Genomic DNA, 21,335 nt, shown 5'->3' with positions numbered 1-21,335 from the left:
GACCAAAGAGATTTTCAAATTTCTCCCAGGAACCTTGTCTGTGTTTCATAGAAATCCCTTTGATGTGCAGCTAGCTACCGTCCAGTCCTTGGCTAATACTCTGTGAGGCTTATCTCCCATGCCATGAATCATGTGTCTAGGGCAGCCAGCACTTCCTGCACACCTCTTATGATGGAGCAACACTCCGTGGTCTTAAAGTGAAGGACACAATCTCTAGAAGTGAAAAGGAAGGTAACTCCCTTTCTGCTATAGGAATCACATTTTCCTCTCCTCAAAGGATCTTTTCCAGGAATCAAAAATAAGGAAAGAAAATTTGGATCTGATGTTGTCAGTTTTCAATTTATCCTCGGATCTAACTCAGCCATTACAACAGCTCGTGGCAACCAAAAAGTTGTCAAGCACCCTCCTTAACTTCTCTCCTAATCTCCCAACATCTCATTTGCTGCTTTGCGAAGACGTGGTCATCTCTGACAGCTCTCAAGCAGTTAAAGCTTTTTTCTTTATTTATATTACCTTTACCTTATAATTTTGAAAAATCTTTACTCTTTTAAAAACTTTTTCTCTGTCTTCCAACTCTTGTCTGAGTTGATTTATTTTATAAAGTAAAAATGTCTTCCCCTTTCCCACCCTCTCCTTCTTCTAGCATTACATTCTTAAAAAAATGTAGTAGTAGTGGTTTTAGTGTTTCTCTTTACAAATTTTCTTACAGTTGCTATCTCGTTGTACTGTGTGTGTTATTTCTTCTTTCCTTTCATGGTTGAGTGTGCTCTGCCCTGATTATGGCAGAAAAACCTGACAACCTAGCTGATTTAAAAAATGTACAAATTGTGGTCACTAAATACTGTTCAGTGACTTACACAGTGTGTGTATTTATTACCTTGGTCCATCCCATCTCCAGGAAGACTGTGACATTTATAAATCTTTTAATCACAGAGCTTTAGTAGACCATAAAAGCAAGTTGATTTTGAAAGGTATATTGCCCTCCTTGTTTGGGGAAGCCATTTCTGGCACTGACAAAAAGAAGACTGACTCATTCTCTAGATCTGGACACTTCAGCCCAGTTTCATCTCTGTCCTCCACAGGTTTGGACAGATGAAGAAAAAGACCTTCATTGGCTCAGAAAGCGTTTGCGGAGCCAGCTCAAAAACTTGCCAAACACTCAGATCCGAAAGAGGGTTCTACGTATCCCACAGCTTTGAAGACTTCTCCATTGGATCAGGCAGCTTTGGATCTGAGTCCCTCTGTGCCTAAGGATAGGTCAGATCTGTAGCTGTTGGATCTGATGGGGTGTCCATTTAAGCCAGTTTTCCAAGGACTCAGTAATCCCCCATCTATAGATCTGGTTCCATCCAGGGTTCAATTACTGTTTTTGGAAAGGCCAAGGCCACCATCAGCATCCTTGACTCCCTCCACTAGAAGCCTTATAAAAATTGGTGTGGAGAGGATGGTCAAGAAGATTCTCTGTGTGCTATGCTTTGCTAGACCTCCTTCAGCTCCTACCCCCAAGGGTCAGGAGTTCCAAATCTCATCATCTCCATTGCAGTTTCCTCCTCGACCCCACTGGAAATTTTAGAGTCATTGGGTCCAATTCACCCAATTCCTTTGAAGCCTTGTTCTGCCCCTTCAGAGCAGGGGACCTCTCAAAGTCATGGCAATATTGTTTGCTCCAAGAGGGTGGGTTCGGCACTGAAGATTTTTGGAGTCTTCCCCCCATCTTGGAGTTTTGGCCCATTTCAGCCCAGCCCTGACTTCAGCTTCGAGAGTACTATCTCCTGAGGTAGAGGGAGCCAAGACCAGAGGACACCATCCTTTGGGTCGAGGTTCCCCCATTTCTCAGGGACAGTAAGCTTTCAAATCTTTGGCGAGAGCTATGTCTGCTTTGGCAGTCCAGACAGAGTCTACCCAGTTGGATCTGCAGTCTTCTGCCCTGCAGATCTTGCCCCATGTGTCTCAACCAGACCTCCCACAGGGACAGTGGGTCCAGTAGCCCCAGGCTACCCAACAGGGTTCTCCCTCCTCCTCAGATACCTCACCAGAGATCCCCATGGAGGAGGTTCCTCGGAAGAGGAGGTGCAGGGGGAAGCACCTGGACTCCATGGAAGAGTCCATCACTGAAGACATTGACCTCAATGAAGGTGAGGGAACCCCCTGGTCACCGCCTGACAATGTTTTCTTCAAGGACATCCTTGAGACCTTGAAGCAGACGGGTGACTGGAAGTCCAGCAATCCCTCATCTGAGGAGCTGGTGTACCTGGCAGCTTTTAGATTCTGCCTATGTACATCCTGGGTGACTACTCCTGCCAATGAACTCATCAAGTTGATCTATTGGCAGGCATCAGAAGCTTCAGACTCCTCTAAACCAACCCCCCACAGAGCAAATAAAATAATAATAGCAGGTGAAGACAAGAAGTTTTGGACAAGAGGTGTTCCAGTAGATGCCATGGTCATGGCAGTGGCCACGAAGAAACAACTTGCTGAGGAGAGTTCTATTATCCATCCTCCTAATAAGGTTTCTAGGGTGATGGATAGATATGGGAAGTGGGTGTTTTCTTCAGCTACCTTTGCCCTGAGGCCCCTGAATTATTTTTCTCACTTTACCAGACTGCAGAGGGATCTGATCAAGGAGCTCACTGATACCCTCTCAGGAGCCCTGTCTGAAGAGGTACAGGCTTCCTTTACCTCACAGCTGGCCATTCTACATTCCATTGTATACTCTTCCATAAGGCTCATTTTGCATGGAGCCGAAGGTGCGACTAGAGCTGCGGGTTGATGTATCTTTATGAGGAGGCAGGCCTGGATGCACTTGTGCGACTTTGCTGAGCCCTTTAAATCTTTGCTTGTCAATGCTCTGTTTGACGCCACTTCCCTATTTGGCCCAAAGGTTGATGTCCAGGTGCAAGGAAGATCGGAAGACCCTTTCTGCCATGGCCATTCGGTTTTCCACTCCACAGAGACCGTACTCTAAAAATCAGAGGAACAGTGGAAAATGTGGTGCAGAAAATCATAAGGGTTCTTTCCTCAAGCACATGGAGAAAGTTCCCACAGGGGCAGAGGGGAAACAATGATGGAAGATGCCACCCCTGTGGCAGAGGAGTTCAGCATCATCAAGGGTCCAGAGATACATTCTTTGGGAAACCTTTCCAGTGGTCCTGAATGGAGACCCAATTGCTCTCCTCTGGAGGCAAGCAGGGGTCAACTATCCATGCACCTGAGAGCCTGGCTAAACATAACAAATGACAAGTGGGTGCAGAGGATAATATAAAGAGGATATTTTACACCCTTTTCCTGTCCACCGCCCCAAAGCAAAAAACTCCTCAATGTTGTACCCAGTCAGAGGGAGAAGGCAGCCATCCAGATACGAAAGCTGCTAGACAAAAGAGTTATCCAAGAAGTCCCTCCAGAACAGAGAAGATCCAGTACTTATTCCAAATAAATATGTCCACAAAACCGAACACGGCTGCAGTAAAAAGTTTAATAAATACTATTATAAATGAACAGCAATAAAATAAATCTAAAATTTTCTAAATGATGAACACTTTCATGCTCCACTGAGCACTTCTTCAGACCAACTAACTCGGAAAACAGATGCCTTAAATACATTAATCAACCACAGTCACGTGATCAATTACATATTATATTATCAAGAGTGCTTCTTAAACAAATCACAGGTTTTTAGAATGAGCTTTAATGGCACAAAGCCTTTTATACCCTGGATGTGTATCCGCTTGAAATCTAATTATCCATTTGGTCTCACATTCCTCCATAAAATTCTTTATATCCCCTAAGCGTTGCCCAGATCCAATACTTACTCGAGGTTCTTTTTTGTACCAAAAAAGACAGGGGATTGGAGACCAATTTTGGATCTCAGCAGATTGTTCAGCGGAGCAAGTTCCAGATGGTCATGGTTCAGTCCGTTCGTGCATTCTTGGAAAAGGATGATTGGATGTGCTCAATAGACCTTAAGGATGTGTGCTACCACATAAAAATGGACAGGTGATCCAGAAGTCATTTACACTTCTAGTTGGGCCATTTGGCCTCACTACAGCCTCCAGGGTGCTCACTGTATGTATGGCAGTAGGAGCTTACTTGAGACAACAAGGATTCTGGGTGTTTCCATATTTAGACGAATGGCTCATCACCGCACTGACCAGGCATCTACCTCCACAAGCAAGAGATACAATTCTTCAAACCTGCTCTTTGTTGGGTATCACAGTAAATTACAAAAAGTCAAACATAGACCCCTTTCAAGAATTGGACTTCGTAGAGCAAAAATAAACATAATCCAGATGGTAGCATGTCTCCCCTCATGAAGAAAAAACATCCAAGGCACATGGTCTACTCATGAGACCAAATCGTGCATAAATGTCCTGGAGATGAGAGTGGTGCTACTAGTGTTGCAAGGCTTTCAGAATGCTCTCCCTTGTGGGACAATTGTGATTCCATTGAACAACATGTCGGTAGTCTGGTACATCAACAAGCAAGAGGAAATCAGGTCATACCCCTTATGTCAAGAGGCTCTAAGAGTGTGGCAGTGGGCGATCTCGTCCAACCTCTTTCTGGTAGCAATGCACATTTCAGGAGAGTCCAACGTGATAGCAGACAAGTTGAGCAGGTCCATTATAATGCATCATGAGTGGTCCCTAAAACAGAAGGTGGCGGAAGACATAGTCCACAAGTGGGGCCAGCCTTGCTGCGACCTATTGTGCCCCCTCTGAACAACAAATGTAGCAGCTACTTTGCCCTGATCCTCCCAAGAGGGGAGTCCCCAAGGGATTCTCTTAATCACTGTTGGCCTCCCAGTATGTTATATGCTTTCCCCTTGACCCCATCAATTCCCAAATTTCTTCAGAAAGCAGACATGTTGAAGAGAGACGTAATCCTCATTGCTCTGTATTGGCCTCAAGAAATCTGGTTTCCCTTTATTTGGCCTTACCTACGGAAGAAGCCATGGATTCTGGATCCAACTCTGGACCTCCTGTCACATCCAACAGTGATGCCTCATCCGAACATTCACAGTCTCAATCTGACAACTTGGTATCTCCAGTTCTGCTGATAGCCATACAACCTATACTGTCTTCCCCAGTGTGTCATATCCTATTGTCTTCTCATAGACCTTCTTTACGTAAGTTGTATAGCAATAAATAGAAGAGATTTGTTCATTGGTCTCAGCAGAATGATGTGGCTCCCTTTTCAGCTCCATTTCACACTATTTTAGAGTTTTTGACAAAACTGTTTAACGAGGGAGCAGCTTATTCTACAATTAAAGCAATTAAAGTGCAGCTAGCTGCAATCTCTAACTTTCACATTGGGGTTTCATGGCTCCTCCTTAGCACCACATAAGCTATGCAAAGCTTTCTTGAGAGGAACTCTTTTACTCAAGCCCCCTTATAAGGATCCTTCTCTTCCTTGGGGCTTAAATTTAGTGCTACAGAAGATTATACAACCTCCCTTTGAACCATCGACTACCTGTCAGCTTAAATCTCTCTCTTGGAAAAATATATTCTTAGTAGCCATCACATCCCCAAGGAGAATTTCTGCGATTCAGGCATTGTTATCCCAACCGCCATATTTGATTTTTCGCAAAGACAGGGTCACTTTGCGTACTAATCCTTCATTCATACCAAAGATGGTTTCAGAATCTACCATCAACCAGTCCATTAATCTGCCAGTTTTCTTCCCAGATTTCACTAATAAAGGCGATACATGCTGCACTTACTAAATGTTTATAGGTAACTACGTTTTTATCATCATAGAACAAAGGACTTAAAAAACAAACCCAGCTGTCTCTTTCTCAAAAATTAGATTGGGTCTCCCAGTGACCAAGGTGAATCTAGCTAACTGGCATACAGACTGTATCTCTTATGTTTACAAGAGTCAAGGCTTAGAACTACTGTGAGGGCTCGCTCCACTAGAGCAGTCACCACTTCTGCAGTTTTTCAGTCTAGAGTGTCCATGGATGACATTTGCGCTGCAGCAACCTGGGCTACCCCTCAAAGCTTTATTGCTCACTACAAGCTAGATTTGATTTCTAGGAGTAGAACCTCTTTCAGTTCAATAGTTTTCAAGAATATCCTGCCATGAGGCCACCCAGAAAAGAAGGTAGCTGGGGATTCTGTCCCAAGTATGAGGATAAAGTGAAAATTAACAACATATAAAATAGTTATGCACTCACCATAATGTTCCATCTGTGTTGTCTATTTTCACTTTTTCCTCACAAACCCACCCACCATCCCCCTGTCCCTTTCTGTTTTTTATGGAGCAAGTCGACCTAAATTTATTGGCTGTTGTGAAAGCCAGGAATGGTCTTACCCTTATATAACGTAATTTCTATTCTGTTTTTCTCTGTGATTATATGCAAACAAGATCTGAGGATATTAGGAGAGAGGCATTATGGGTAAGGGAGGGTGCTTGAGAGCTTTTTTGTTGCCACGAGCTATTGCTACAGCCAAGCCGGATCCAAACCCAGGGGAGAGGAAAAAGTGAAAATAGACAACACAGATGGAACATTATGGTGAGTCCATAACTATTTTTTCTGCAGATCTCAAGGATTTTCACCTGACACTTCTGGAGACAGAGCTCCCAACTGCAGCTAGGGGAACTCTTATAATGGATGTCACCCAAGGGAAGAGGTAGTTCTTAGATCAACAATTCAGAGTTGCTTTCTCTGCAAAGCCTGTTCAGTGCTCCTTTGCAGTTGCCCAACTGCTGCACTCTGAAAGTATTTGAGGGTAGCTTATCCCTGCATCCAACAACCTGGACCACCATCACATTAGACAAATAGGTGGAGAGGATAATAGTCAGGGGCTTCATCCCTTTCCACACACGCTCTTTAGCCTCAAAAACTTCCCATCTCAAATGGCAGCAGCTGCTTCAGAAATACAGAAACTTCTAAACAATTGAGTCATCCAAGAGGTTCCACCAGACCAAAAAGCATCCAGGATTTACTCAAGGTTCTTTTTAGTGTGAAAAAAATGAGGACCTAAGGCCAATTTTGGATCTAAGTTGGAACAGTTTTGTTAGAAAAATGAAATTTTGGATGGTCATGGTGTACTCTATTCTTCCTCCTCTGAGAGACAGAGAATGACTGGATGTGCTCAATAGATCTTCAGGATGCATACTACCACATAAAAATGGGTAGATGCTCCAGGAAGTATCTTCACTTCCAGCTGGGAGCAGGCCATTTTCAGTTCAGAGCTCTGCTTTTTGGTCTCACCACAGCCCCCCTGGTAATCAACAAATGTAAAGCAGTAGTAGCAACTAGTCCTAACGACAAAGGTTCCATTTGTTAACTTACTTAGATGACTGGCTCATCACTGCCCCTACTAGGGATTTACTTATCCAAGCCAAGGACTTCTTGCTTCACCTGTGTTCAGACCTGTGCATTATGGTGAATCTAACAAAGTCCAAACCTTCTCCATTTCATTCTATAGAATTCATAGAAGCTCAGTTAGACACAAGGCTTCAAATTAAAAAAATTCCAAGAAAGGATCATATCCATTCACCATCAAGCCATAACCATCTTGTCTTGTAAGAAACAGCCAGTAAGAATGATACTCTGTCTTTTAGTATCCATGGCAGCTTTGATCACCCTGGATCACCCTGGTTCCATTGGCCAGCTACTACATGAGAGTTCTATAGTGGACTGCTACAGTCTAGTGGTCAATAAGACAGCAACCCGTGTCTTTCCAAACGTCTTTAACGAAGATTTGGAAAACACACATCCGATGGTGTTTGGAGTCACCAAATGTTTCACAGGAACATTCTTTCAACATTCCTCCTCCCCAAGCCACAGTGACCGTGGAAGCTTCCCACTTGAGGTGGAGGGGCAATACCTGGGAAGGACGGTTCGAGATACATGGTCATAATTAGAAGCCAGTCTTTACATCAGTGTCTTGTTGATGAAAGCAGTCCTAGTGCTGCAGGCGTTTCATCACACTCTCTCTCCTTAGATGCGATGTTTGTCCAGACAGACAACATGCCAGTAGTCTGGTGCATCAACAGGCAGGGAGGAGCCATTTCTTATCCATTATGTTGAGATGCCATGAGAGTATGACAATGGGCGATATATTCACACTGCTTTCTAATAGCAACATATATCCCTGGGAAGTCCAGTGTGTTAGTGGACAGGTTGAACAGGTCTGTCCTTCTTCACAAGTGATATTTCAATCCTGCAGTCACAGAGCAGATATTCAGACGTTGGGCCTGACCTTGCTGCAATCTCGTTGCATCTTCCCACAGCACCAAGTGCCAAAAGTTCTTCACTCTGATCCCCCGAATGGGGGAGTCACTAAAGGATACTTTGACCCACAGTTGGCCCCCAGGAATTCATTATGCCTTCCCTCTCATTCTTTTGATTCCAAAATGTTTACAGAAAGCACTAGTGAAGAAGATCATAATCATCCTCATGGCTCCTTACAGGCCTCGTTAAGTATGGCTTCTCTACCTCTAGTCTTATCTAGTACACCTTTCCTGGATGCTGGACTCTGCTCCATATCTACTCTGTCACCCTTCAAGGTCACTTCACCCAGACGTTCAATCCCATAGGTTGACCGCATATTTTCTCCAATTCTAGTGTTGGCTAAACAGTCCAGGTTGTCATCCTCAGTTGTTCATATTTTAACTTTTTCTCAGAAACCTTCTACATGTAACTTTTACAGAAGCAAATGGAAATTGTTCTCCATCTGGACAGTTGAGAACAATCTTGATTGTTTTTTGTCTCCTCTTCCAGCAATCTTGGATTTCCTGGCCTTTTTCGGAGTGGAGCCAACTATTCCACTATCAAAGTACAGTTAGAAGCCATGTCTTCCATTAATTTTGGTGAGAATAACACACCCACTGCATCCCTAATGCCTTACTTAGAGGAACTTTTATGTTACACCCCTTGCTTAGAGACTCAGTGCCTCCTTGGGATATTACCATTTTATTACAAGCCCTAATTAACCCTCCATTTGAACCTGCTGCCAAAATAGATTTAAAATATTTATTATGGAAAACTCTGTTTTTAGTTGCTGCTACTTCTACAAAGAGGATTTCTGAACTAAATGGCTTGTCTGCAAAAACTCCATGCATGGTCTTTCATAACAATGGAGTGTGTTTGAGAACCATTCCTTCCTTTCTTCCAACAGTGGCTTCTGAATCTTCTGTCAGCCAGTCTATAAATCTTCCTGTGTTTTTTCCCAAAATTTTCAAAGGTGAATATGTATTACATTTACTAGATGTTCAATGTCAGTTAGATTCTGTTTACATCAGACAAGAGCTTTCAGAAAAACTGATCAGTTGTTTGTCTCTCACTTCCCCATCAAGATAGGAAAGGGGGATCTAAAGTTACTGTCCCCCATTGGCTGTCTTAATGCTGCCTACACCCCAAAAATTCATTCTATACCAGATATGCAGTTTTGTTGACAGCTTTCTTTTCCAGAATACCTCTTGATGACAGTTGTGCAACTGCTACCTTATCCAATGTCCATACCTTCATTTCACATTGTAAATTGGGCATACAGTCCAGTCAAGAGCCTCTTTTGCTTCAGCTTTGATCTGGAATATCCTTCAATATGACTATCCAGGTATTACAGTTATAGTTGATCTCACTGTTGCAAAGTACTTCATTCCAATTCTACTCTTTCTTATAAGGATGGAAAAATTATTGATAGGTATAGGAAAACAGTGTATATACTCTGTAACTTTGATTTTCTGAATTTTAAATTGTTAAGCTCATGTGCTAAAGTTTGTTTTGCCTAATTGTGAAAGTATGAGGAATGTTTTATCCCCAGTTTCTTCTTGTGAGGAAAATATGTCTTAAATAATTTAGTTTCTTCTGTTGCACAGGTTGTCTGCCACTCATTGTTTACAGTGTGTGTATGATTCTTGTCAGTGCTTCTTCCAGGGCTATGGCCACTGGTGCAGTTGTGAAGAGGTTTGCATTGCTGCATTCTTAGAACCCTCCATGATGATGATGATGATGATGATAAAAATGAGATTTTAAATTTTTGATAGAGATTTGTTTGCCTCTTTCCCTTCCCTGCTGTAGAGGTGATCAAAAAGTGTGATGAAAGAGGTAAGGTGATTCAGGAATCATTTTCAGCCATCCTTTCCAAGACTTCCCATGGGAATTTCTAACTTCTCATCTGTTTTTGTCAAAAAGTAAAATAAACACTCTCAACAAAGTACAGGTAAACAGATGTTTAAGAAGAAATGGCGATGTGGTTTCAAAAAGAAGCCTAAAACCTCCCGAATCCAAGGATAGTCCAAGTCTGAATGAGTATTCAAGAGACCTTGTTATTCCCTCTCACCATGGCCCCTTTTTACTTCCAGAAAGTCTGAATCATCACTTTTCTCTTTGGCAACAGTTAGTTTCAGACAAATAGGCTCTAAAAAATCATTCATCAGGCTTACAGACGGTAGTGGGAGGAAATTCCTCCTTTCCAAGGGGTCATTCCTCATCCTCCCAATCAGAGAAGTTGACTTCCACTGGTTCCTCATCATATGCTGTCCCAAGAAGTGATTGAACCATTTCCTCCTTCCCAGCTGGGGAAGGGTTTTTATTCAAGGATGCCCCCAGTACCAAAGAAAGAAAATGCTTGGAGACTAGTTCTGGATCTTGGTTTCCTAAACTTATTTGTGATAATGCTGAAATTCAGAATGGTGTCACTTCACAACCTGTTACCTCTTCTTCTTCTTTCAAATTTCCTGGTAACACTAGAATTAGAAGACATTTATTATCACATCCCTGTTCATCCAGACTTCAGACATTTCTTAAGGTTTTGTGTATCTGGATTTCACTTTCAGTTCTCTGTCTTAGGCTTCAGACTGTCTACTGCACCAAGAGTGTCCACAAAGAGCCCAACTCCAGTTTATATCTCTTTGCATCTACAGACTGTTGACATTTTTTCATATTTAGACAACTTCCTTATTTTTGCAGAATCTTTTTCAAAGGGTCAGTAATCTCTCTCTTGGGTAAAAGTTCTCTTACACAAGCTGGGATTCCCACAGAACATTCAAATGTCTTTCTTCACCCCTTTAGACTGGATTGTGCTCCTGGGATGTCAAATAGAATCTTCTCTTCAAAGAGAAGAACAGTGGTGGCTCCTCCTTGGGATTTTAATTTTGTGTTTGAGAACATAAGACTTGCCCCATTTGAACCAGCTAATATGGCTGACTTAGGTTCTTAACATGGAAAACAGTTTTACTGATTGCTGTGACCTCTGCAGGAAGGATGTCTGAGTTACTGGTGCTTACAGTGTGTCAACCATATCCTTTTTTCCACAGGAACAGGGTTTCTTTTGAACTAATCCAGCTTTTATGCTTAAAGTGGTATCCTCGTTTTCTTTTAGCCAAACTATCCATTTCCCATTTATCTTTCCTGAGAGTAAAAAAGGATTGAGAAAGGGTACTCCATACCTTGGATATCCACAGACAACTCAGGTACAATCTTGACAGAATTGAATCTTTCAGCTCTTTGGATCAGTTGTTCATTTCTTGTGAAGGTAAGAAGGGACAACCTGTGTCAAAACAGACTATTTCCAAATAGCTGTCTAAAGCTATTACCTTTTGTTATACTCACCACAACAAAGTTATTCCAGGCAGGTTCCAGGCCCACTCTACCAGGGCCTTTTTCATTTATGGCTTTTTGGAAAGGATTGGATTCTAGACGTATTCTAGAAGCTGCTACTTGGTCCTCTGTGCATACTTTTACAAAGTACTATTAGCTTGATTCTTTTTCTAGGTCCAGATCAGCTTTTGCTAAGACCATTCTTCAGGGGCTCCTGGATTCTTCTAATTCCACCTCCCAGATGTAGTAAGCTAGGGTGATCTACCCAGGTAGCTAAGAATACTGCAGCAGTGGTCAAAATAATGAACACAGTACAGTTGTGTAAGTAAACTTACTATAACAGTAGATGTTCAAATGATCACTGTTGCAGTAGCAGCTCCATCCCCCTTGTTTTTTGCATGTTTTTTTATGACAGGATGTAGACATTCATATTTTGTTGTTCTTAGCATTGTCCTTTCAGGGCTAAGCATTCATTTCTCTGTTGTCAGGAAATCTCTGAATAGTTTGGCTCACAAACATGTCTTTTAGTCAGTTCAGCTTGAGCCACTTGACAGTTTGGGATGATGGAAGGTGCCCTGGAGTTTTGGAAGCTAGCTGGCTGTTATATCCTTGGCAAGATATAACCCATATAGCTAAGGATGCTACAGCACTGATCATTCAAACAGCAACTGTTATTGTAAGTCTACTTACACAACTGTGCTTTCCTCACCTGGTCTTTTTTCTGTTTCGGATTTTACTTCTGTAATTTAAAAAAGCTTAGTCTACTCTCAAAGACATGCCCTGTACAAAGATTTTCTGAATATGCTTTGCAATGATTCATAGTCTGTTTCTTTCTGAACATGTTCACCATAGTAAATTCTGGTAATTTATCAGATTCAACTTTGTCTGAGTATATACCTTTTGTTCATTTGTAAGTGCTGTTTGCCCCATGGACAACTGTTGTACTGTGTTGTATGATCACAGCCCCATTGCCAATATAACTGGTGTCTGTTAAAACACAGCAGGCTTATTCACATCATGATATTTAAATGGTGGTATATGTTTAACTGGTTTCTTAAGCATTTAAAATCTCTTGCCTCTTCATAGCTGTGTTACTAGACTACATCTTGCTTTAACATCTTTCTGATTGGGTTAATTATCTCAAACATATTAGGTTCAAACTTTGCAAGCTACTGTATCTTCCCTAGAAATCTCTGTAACTATTGGCTGTCTTTTGGCATTGCTATTCACACAATTGTTCTGTATTAACTGTTTGTTCCTGTATAGGAGGCCAAGTTTCTTGTTTACTTTTTTGATAGTTTGGTCTATATGTAGATTGAATTTCAGGTTATTGTCTATTACAACCCCTAGCATTTTGGTATGGGGAGTTGGACTGATCATAGTTTTGTTTTTGGAAAATATGTGGAAGGCTACAGAGGGAGAGGTAATCTTGGATGCTGCTGTTGTGTCTGATCCCACTCCAATAAACTTTTTCAGCTGCAATTACTAGTGCAGCAGCTCATTGAAATACTTAAGTTGCTGTTGACATATCAAATGGAATTCTAAGTCTAAGGAACCTCTAGATTTCTATTGACATACTAAGGGTACATAATTTAAAACTTCCCCCTTGAGTATTATCAGATATAATCGCCAGTTTGCATCTATTATTGAAAAAAAGTTATTACTTGTCTTAGTTGAGACTACTACTTCAACTAATTAATGGGCAGTGCTCTCTTTTAATTACTCCATTCAGTCCTTATAGATATATATACAAATGCATATCCTATTTTTAAAAAGAAACCATGACATTCACCTATTTTGGTGGTTCTAGATACATCTTAATGATACTTAAGCTTTCTATTCACTTCAGTTTCTGCTTACTTTTATTCTTGAGAATTATAGGTACTTTGAAAAGAACTGAGGAACCAAAAAAAAAAAAAAAAAAAAATCCACGTCTCTGAGAGTTCTGACGAAGTCCAGAGAAGGACAAAAGCGCTCAAATTTACGATTTTAAGCCTGGTTTGTTAATAAATATGGATCCAATTCCCTACTTGGTATCTGGGCTGACGTAGATTTTGTTTTTATTTTAATTATAGGTACTTTCCTAGGAGCATGTATCACTGATATTACATCAAGATTTATTCCCATATGGTAATTTTCCAGGTAAGCTTTGTAAGACTGTAAGTAAATCAGCATAGTTTTGCATGATATTGTTATTATAACTCACTGCAGTATCTGAGTTGGGTCTGCCACAACAAAGTTACCATTCCCTGTCCTCAAAATGTAGATGTTATGGGTTGACTTTCTGTTGTTTTATTTTATTTATATTTGTTTAACGGGGTAGTGCACTGACCAAGTCATAAGGACAGCAATAAAGCACTCCTAAGTAGTCGACTTGTTTTTTCCAGTGAGTAGCAGTTCTGTGACTATAACACCAAGTGGCAGTAGCAGTCACATTATGAGAACAAAAAGTAAAATATTATAAAAAGATAATTTTTTTTGTTTGTTTTATTCACAGCGCTTGGTTTCTGTTGGTCTGGATTCTAAAAACATGATATGTGTGTGGGACTGGAGGAAAGGAAGAATTATGTCAACAGCTCCTGGCCACACTGACCGGGTAAGGATTTTAATAAATATAATTTTTCCATGTCTGTCTGTATTTGTTCCTGATTCAGTAATAATAGACTGCATTCCTTGCTGTATTATCACACTGCTTATTGCCAGAAATATCTGAAATGATAAATACTTTAGAAGAGCCAGGGCATAAGCAGGTAGAGCTACCATAATGCTGCTAAATGGAAAAAATTTGAATTTTCGTTCAACACTGCATATAATGGCACTTCCTTGATGCATAATGTGTTATTTGTGTGTATAACTCAATACTTAACTATATTGGTGCAAATTTTAGTAGATATTCACTGCTGAGTTATGTAATCAAAATGAGAGAATTTTATTTTACTGTGTCTAGTAATGTTAGTAATTATTTTTTCTTGGATTTTAGTTACCTTGTACAATTTTTAATTAGAATAGATTTTTAAGTAGAAGGTAGTTCTGGATCTTTATTTCCAAAATCTTTTTCGGATAGTTCTGAAGTTCAAAATTATGCCACTTCATAATCTGTGAAGTCATCTTTCTCATTCAGATTTTTTGGTAATACTTGATTTAACAGATGCATCTTGTCAAATCCCTGTTCATCTGCATCACAGTCATGGATACAGCTGCGTATAACTGCAAGATTGAGGCCATGCTTGGCAGGAACTGGTTTACAGTAAATGTGACTTTAACACTGTGAATGTTGTTTATAATGATTTGAGAGAGCGACTAGGAATGTTGCTTGAAGATACCAAGATTTTTGATATTTTGGTCACCTCCCACCCAAAAATACCAAGCTTCTTTGGGATCCCAAAGCCCCAGTAAAATATCTCTGACCCTCCCTACAGACCAGTTGTGGCAAGGGGTGGTTCCACAATTGAGACAAAATCCATCTATATTGATGCCCAGATAAAACCAATGGCAAAGGCTAATACATCTTTTATTTTAAACTCTCTGGATTTTATGGGTAAAATTTGAGATATTCTGGTCATCGATTCCACAATCCTGGTCACAATTTATGTGGAAGCACTCTATATTCAAGCTGTAACAGAGGCATATTAAAAAGGACAGGAATGTATTACCATGAGGGACAGAGGTTTAGTTAGGATATTTAGTAAGGATATTGGATCTAACTCTTAGGAGTAACTGCTTAATTTTTGACATTTTATAAGCAGACTATTGGAATAGCTGTGGGACAGCCATAGCCCCAAGACTGGCCAATGTGACTTATAAAATGGGAGGAGGATGCAGTGTACCAGAGCTCCTTGCATTAATGAAATGCTGTCTCCGTTTCATTCACAACATTTTTAACATATGGGGGTATTGAAGCCATACTGAATGATTTTTACAATCATATTAGTAATTCCTGTAGCTTCCTGAGATTCACGATGTCTTACAACAAGTTCTTGGCCTGCTTTTTAGACAGAACCATATCTAAGGACACTGAAAACAAATGCATATCCAATAACCTATTCAGAAACCAACCATGGTTAATATGCTGCTGCACAGTAAAAGCATGCCTCTCCAGATCACTAAGAGAAACATTATAAAATTTCAGGGGATGAGAATTGCACATATCTCTAAATAGCTTAGAGATTTCATCACAAATCTAATCAGCCTACACCAAGACTTCCTGACTAGGGAGTACAGCAGTGTATTACTGAATTCCATCCTCAACCCCATCAGAACTTTAAAGGAGGCAGAGAACCCCATTTTGAGGGACCTCCCTGTGAGACAACTAGACCTCAACAGAAACCAAAAACAGGACCCACTGGAGAACAAAAGAAAAAGAAACATGTCTCTCACTTTTACACTAGATTACAAAACAATCAGAAAGACCATGACCGACAGCAGGCGGTGATTACAAACAGTAAACAGCTGGAAAATCTCCTAGGACTCCATCCTTCTTTTATTTTCAAGAGTGCCTGGAACATTAGGTACTGTAAAGATTGCAAATTTAGACCAGAGGGGGAGAACAAAGGCACTTAACCATGTGGTCCCCCTTTTTGCACTTACTGCAACTATATGAGCAACAAGAAATCTTTTTTTTTCCTGGTACTCAGGGGAAAAATCAACAGCAGTTGTTCTGCTAATTGCAGCACTGCTTTTGTGATATGCCATGCACACTGAAATGGTTGCAGTTGTTTTTATGTAGGGAAATCTGTGAACAGGTTCAGAATCAGGATGGTACACCACCTATCTGATATCAGACTTCAGATCCTCAAAAAACAGTTAGCTAAGCACTGCCATGATTTCCTAGACCATATAGGTTTGTACTTCCACATTCTGGACAAGCTGTTTATGGGTCTAATTGAAGGAAACCAAAATGCCATCTTCAAAGGAGTGCATTTAAGCTGGCAGATCAGACTGGACACCCACCACCACCCTGGTCTAAACTCAAGCATTTCCATTAAACGTGTGCTTGCATTCAGGAAGCTAAAGCACCTGTACTGTTTAACCCAATACTTAATATTAAATGCTATTTAACTCTAATTGTTACTGTTACTATGAAAAAGCCAATCAAGAAATTAGATCTGTAGATCACTGCATCTACCTTGGTACAGTCTGTCTGGTGAACTGGTAACACAGGAAAAAAGCCACTCTGTTTATTTTTGTTTTTTGTTTGTTTGTTTTGTTTGTTTTTTCTTTTTTGTGATTTCAAGGTGTGCACAAACTGAAACACTAACTGTTAGAAGTTTGAAAATGCTTTTACCTCATTATATGTACAGACTTAAGCAGCACCTTTCAGGTATTTGACAATGTTTTCTACTACTGATTTGGGGAGTGAGAATTCTTTCTGTTAGGGGTGAGTAAAGCAGGCCAAACACTAGCCTCCTAATTTGATTAACATCTTAAACCCATACTGATTGCATCAGCCTCTTACATCATATAACACCTCCCTGGGTCCCATGACACCATTCCCCTCTCTTAGGAGATTAACTGCCCTTCCACCTGATCCCTCCCAGTGTCCAGACCTTTATATAGCAAGGCACAGTACTATCCAGCTTATTTTGAACTTACTTCACCACCTGGAACCTGAAGAGAGGAAGAATATGAACAGAAGAGCCATCACTGACTGCTAGACCCAGGAAGAGGCTTGATAGTAAAGACCCCATACTTGAGCACCATAGAACCATGCTATGTGACCAGGGGAATTCTCGCTCAAACTATGGATAACTCACAACAGCCAGGTATTGATACTCTAGCCCCTTGGCCTGTATTTAACATAATTTCTGTAATTTGCAGTACAGTGAAAATTATCTCAGGGCTACACTCCACACTGCTGTATTCTTTACACCATAGGCACAGTTTGCCTATGCTCAAGGAAGATCTGAGATTCTTATTTTTATTTAAGGTTTTGTATAGTCTGCAGTTCACCACTTGGTGGATTTTTATTCCATGGGCACAGCAAACCTTATACAAAAGGTCTTGATGTCTCAAACTGTACTAACACATTTTCTCCTACTTGTGCATATCATTCAGCTATGTAAAGCTGGGCACTGTGACTTGTTTTCACTGTAAGATATTTCTGTGGATGTATTTTTCAAAAAACTGGGAGTCGCCTAGTGTGGATCTAAGTGACTACTTCTCCTGCATGTATAAAAAGTCTGTCTTCATCAAGAAGAACAATGGGGACTGATCACATCAGTCGTGTATGAGCCTGTTATAAATAGCCACTGTAATCTTTTTTGCCAAACAACAGAAGATTAGTCTTTCATATTTCAGGAAATATGAGCCCTATAAAAGTTAGCACAGCCTTGTTTTACATGTGATGCAAGTACTGATAAGGACAAGTCAGACTGGAAAAAGTTCTGTGATAAAGCTTTCATAATTTGCTTCAAGGAATATGAGCCCACAAAGGCAGACACAGCTATATTATATGTGATACAAAACAGGCTAAAACAGTCTGGTGATAGCCTCATAAAAGCAGGCATTTTCAATGATCAAACTGTTAGCCGCTATACAAACCACTCTATTAGATGGACCTGATGAAGCTTAGGTAAAGGTTGTTTTTAAATATAGTTCTATAGTGGTAGCTTATGGTGTGTTGTAATTTTTGTTTGTTAAAAATAAAAATAAAAGCATTTTATCAAAGAATGAGATTCCATAAACTGTCTTTCACTACTCTTCAAATAAGGGACTAAACCTAAGCTTTAGGATTGGCTCCTTGTTTTTGCATCTCCCAGATTTTCTTCTGGGAAGACCAGAAAAGTACACTTTAGTACAGTTTTGTAAATTAAGGTTACTGTAGCAGTGATTATTCAAACATCTACTGCCATGGTACGTTTACTTACATTTGTATTGAGTACAGTTGTGTAAGCTAAGGCTACTGCAGCAGTGGTCATTCGAACATCTACTATTATGGTAAGTTCACTTAAATAACTGTACTGCAGTCTTCATTTTGATCGCTGCACCATTAACCATAGCTATAGGGGTTACTCCTGCCAAGGGCATAACAGCTGTTATATCCTTGGCAAAATATAACTCATCTAGCTAAGGCCACTGCAACAGTGATTATCTGAACATTTACTGTTATGGTAAGTAAGTTTATCTACACAACTGTACTGCCTCGGGGTCCCGCGGACTCCTGCCAGTCACTCCCTTAAGGACTTCCACCTGGAGGGGGCCGTGGTGCCTCCCACTGTAGCCTTCCTCCTTTGAAACAATACCTCCTATTAATTCCACACCAACACAACCTCTAATTACTACTTCAACATCTTACATTTCTTCTCCCCACTGTCAACCCTCACTCACATACTGCATGACTGCAGGCTTTTGATAAACCCACAGATCACTCTTTATGAGCAGTTATCTTTGGAAAGTTATAGCATCACTTCTGGGAAAAATAATTTATTGCTGTTAGTGCAGAGGATTAAGGATCTGAGCTGCTAATGAACAGCTTCTTTTAGCCAAGGGTGCAGTGCTTAAATTCTTCTACCTGTTTTGCTTGCTGTGTGACTCGTAGCAAGTCACAAGTCACTTTATCAAACAGTGCTACTAGGTCGCCTCTGAAGAGGGACGTGTGTTCAGGTGGGGTTTACCCAGTTAATATATAAAATTAAATTAAGTAATAAATAAATAACAATTGTGTCTAAGTCAAAAGAATAAAGGTTTGTACTGGTAACAATAGAGGGATAGGAAAATATCACAAACTGATACATAAACATAAGAAAGATAGTGTACAGAAACTAAAAAGGGATTTGGATAAATAGGTGGAAATGAATGTCTTGATTGTCTTAATTGATTATGCTGTAGTAAGACACTGTGCACTTTTAAGTAAATAATGTGTTTGTATTTACTTATGCAGTGTTGATAGTAAACTTGTTGAATGATGTGATGCAGTACATCCATCATATTTGTTCTTTCTTTATTCTGTAAATCCTGTTTATTCAGTCCATCCAATCCGACATATGGATTCTGAAGGAAATTTTGTGCTCCAGCCACAAACCCTTTAGAATCTTTCCTTCCCAAATGCCCTTCTTCCCCCCAACTAACTGTGATATAATTTGCTGCCTTCTGAGTAACAGCAAGCTCTGGGAAGATGAGAGCTGCACTTCAAAATATTCAATTTTTAATCATTTTTGTCTTTAGATAGAGTTCTGATACCTATTTCATTGCATTTCTGTATATATTTCAAATCTTTGGAAAGTATTTTCTCTCAGTTGAACTTGCTGTCCTTCTTTAATTTTGACATTTATCGCCTTCCTTCATGCCTTTAGTGTGGTCATTATATTTAGTAGTGTAGTTCTTTACTTAGATGTTTAGATATTTAGGTAATTAGAGTTAGAGATTTAGAAACTTAGAGGTTGTAGATTTGATAATGTGGTATTTTTGATATTTGTTGTGTGTTGTTAAATCCTAATACTTTCAGTAGTGGAGAGTTAGTGTTAAAATTATTAGAGCATGCATGTTGTCTTTTAAGTACTTAAGTGTTTAAGTGTTTTAGACAGTTTATATTTAGACTTTATTATCATGAATAGTCTACTAGTTTAAAACAATACACTAAATGTGGCCACAGGATCCCCCTGCGGTGTATCTGGGTTCTCCCTTTAATCTGTGTCCTGTGACATTTGCATTGCCTTTGGAGCCAGTGCATTAGCAGACTTCCAGAATAAGTTTGTCATTGATGGGTCTTCTTTTTCTGTGTCTTCAGACTCCAAAACCTAAAAATGTGTCATAAAAAGTGTCAAAAATAAAAGATTCTGATCTGAAGAAAAGGTCAAGCAATACTTCAGTTTCAACTCCAGCTCCAACGGTACCTAAGATCAAGGAGTAAACCACTCAGACCCTGACGTACACTTCACGCCTCAGATCCAGAGATTGGGCAGCCTATAAGAATTCAATATTGTCTGAAAAAACAATTTTCTGACAAAACAGAGTGCCTTCCTTTAAGAACTTGTTCTCTGTGTTCACTAGGTCCTTTGTATCCTATAGAAGCAATTCTAAGGCAGATCAGGGTCTTCTTTTGCAAACGTTTCTGAAGACCTAGATTGAGATGGGTGTTATTCCAACCCCTTCATATCTGAAGCCAGTAACATCCATCTACTTTACCCCTGTCCATGAACCTCCACTAGTCTGCATTGCAGCTACAGTAATCTTGGTCCTATCCCTTCATCTGGATTCTATGCCTCAGAGACCCAGGGACTGTTGCGTGTGACTCAGTCAGTTCCAGCCTTATCAAATTCAATTCTCAAGTATTTGATCTGAGGAGTTGAGTGCACTCCTCTGTTGGTTGCTTCAGAGACATCTGCTTTTGATTCTTTGGATCAGATTTCTGATGTCTTCCTTGGCAGTTTCACAGATCCATTCAGTGTTGTCTAACTCCTTGATGGAGGGAGTTGGATTTGAAAACAGGAGTGTCTTCTTTGTATCTGCGGGAAGTGGGCATGGCCTTCTGAATGTTGGGGAGAATAATTTCTTTTCCTCCAAAGGGTGGATCCACCGGTGCCACCAGGAACAGTTCCACCCATTAGCCCTCCATTAGTCTCTTCTGTGTCTGCAAAGACATCCATAGGTCAGATTCATTCTGTCAACCCAAACTTTCTGCCTTAGTGCAGAGTTAGTCCTCAGAGGACTCAGGCTTACTTTCCCCTGAGCCACCCAAGAAGAGCATGTGTAAGAGGAAACACCTTGAGTCCCTGTGGAAGTCAGTCATGTCAGGTACTCAGTGGATAGAGAGAGGTTCCTACAGTCCCTTCTGGAGGATGCATCCTTT

General features: G+C 40.4%; 1 protein-coding gene across 1 annotated transcript in view; it reads left to right on the top strand.

The window, feature by feature from the left end:
- LOC122803780 (echinoderm microtubule-associated protein-like 5) overlaps positions 1-21,335 on the top strand; it is a 3,919,718-nt gene that overhangs the window by 234,987 nt on the left and 3,663,396 nt on the right. The window contains exon 3 of the mRNA XM_044073467.1: positions 14,046-14,144. Within this exon, the coding sequence (XP_043929402.1) occupies positions 14,046-14,144 (99 nt within the window). The remainder of the gene's footprint in view (positions 1-14,045; positions 14,145-21,335) is intronic.

Source organism: Protopterus annectens, chromosome 6.part0 (assembly GCF_019279795.1).
Source record: "Protopterus annectens isolate FY-2018-M chromosome 6.part0, PAN1.0, whole genome shotgun sequence".
Lineage (NCBI taxonomy): Eukaryota > Metazoa > Chordata > Ceratodontiformes > Protopteridae > Protopterus > Protopterus annectens.
The sequence above is the reverse complement of the archived record's forward strand: the minus strand, read 5'-3'. Positions and strand labels throughout refer to the sequence as shown.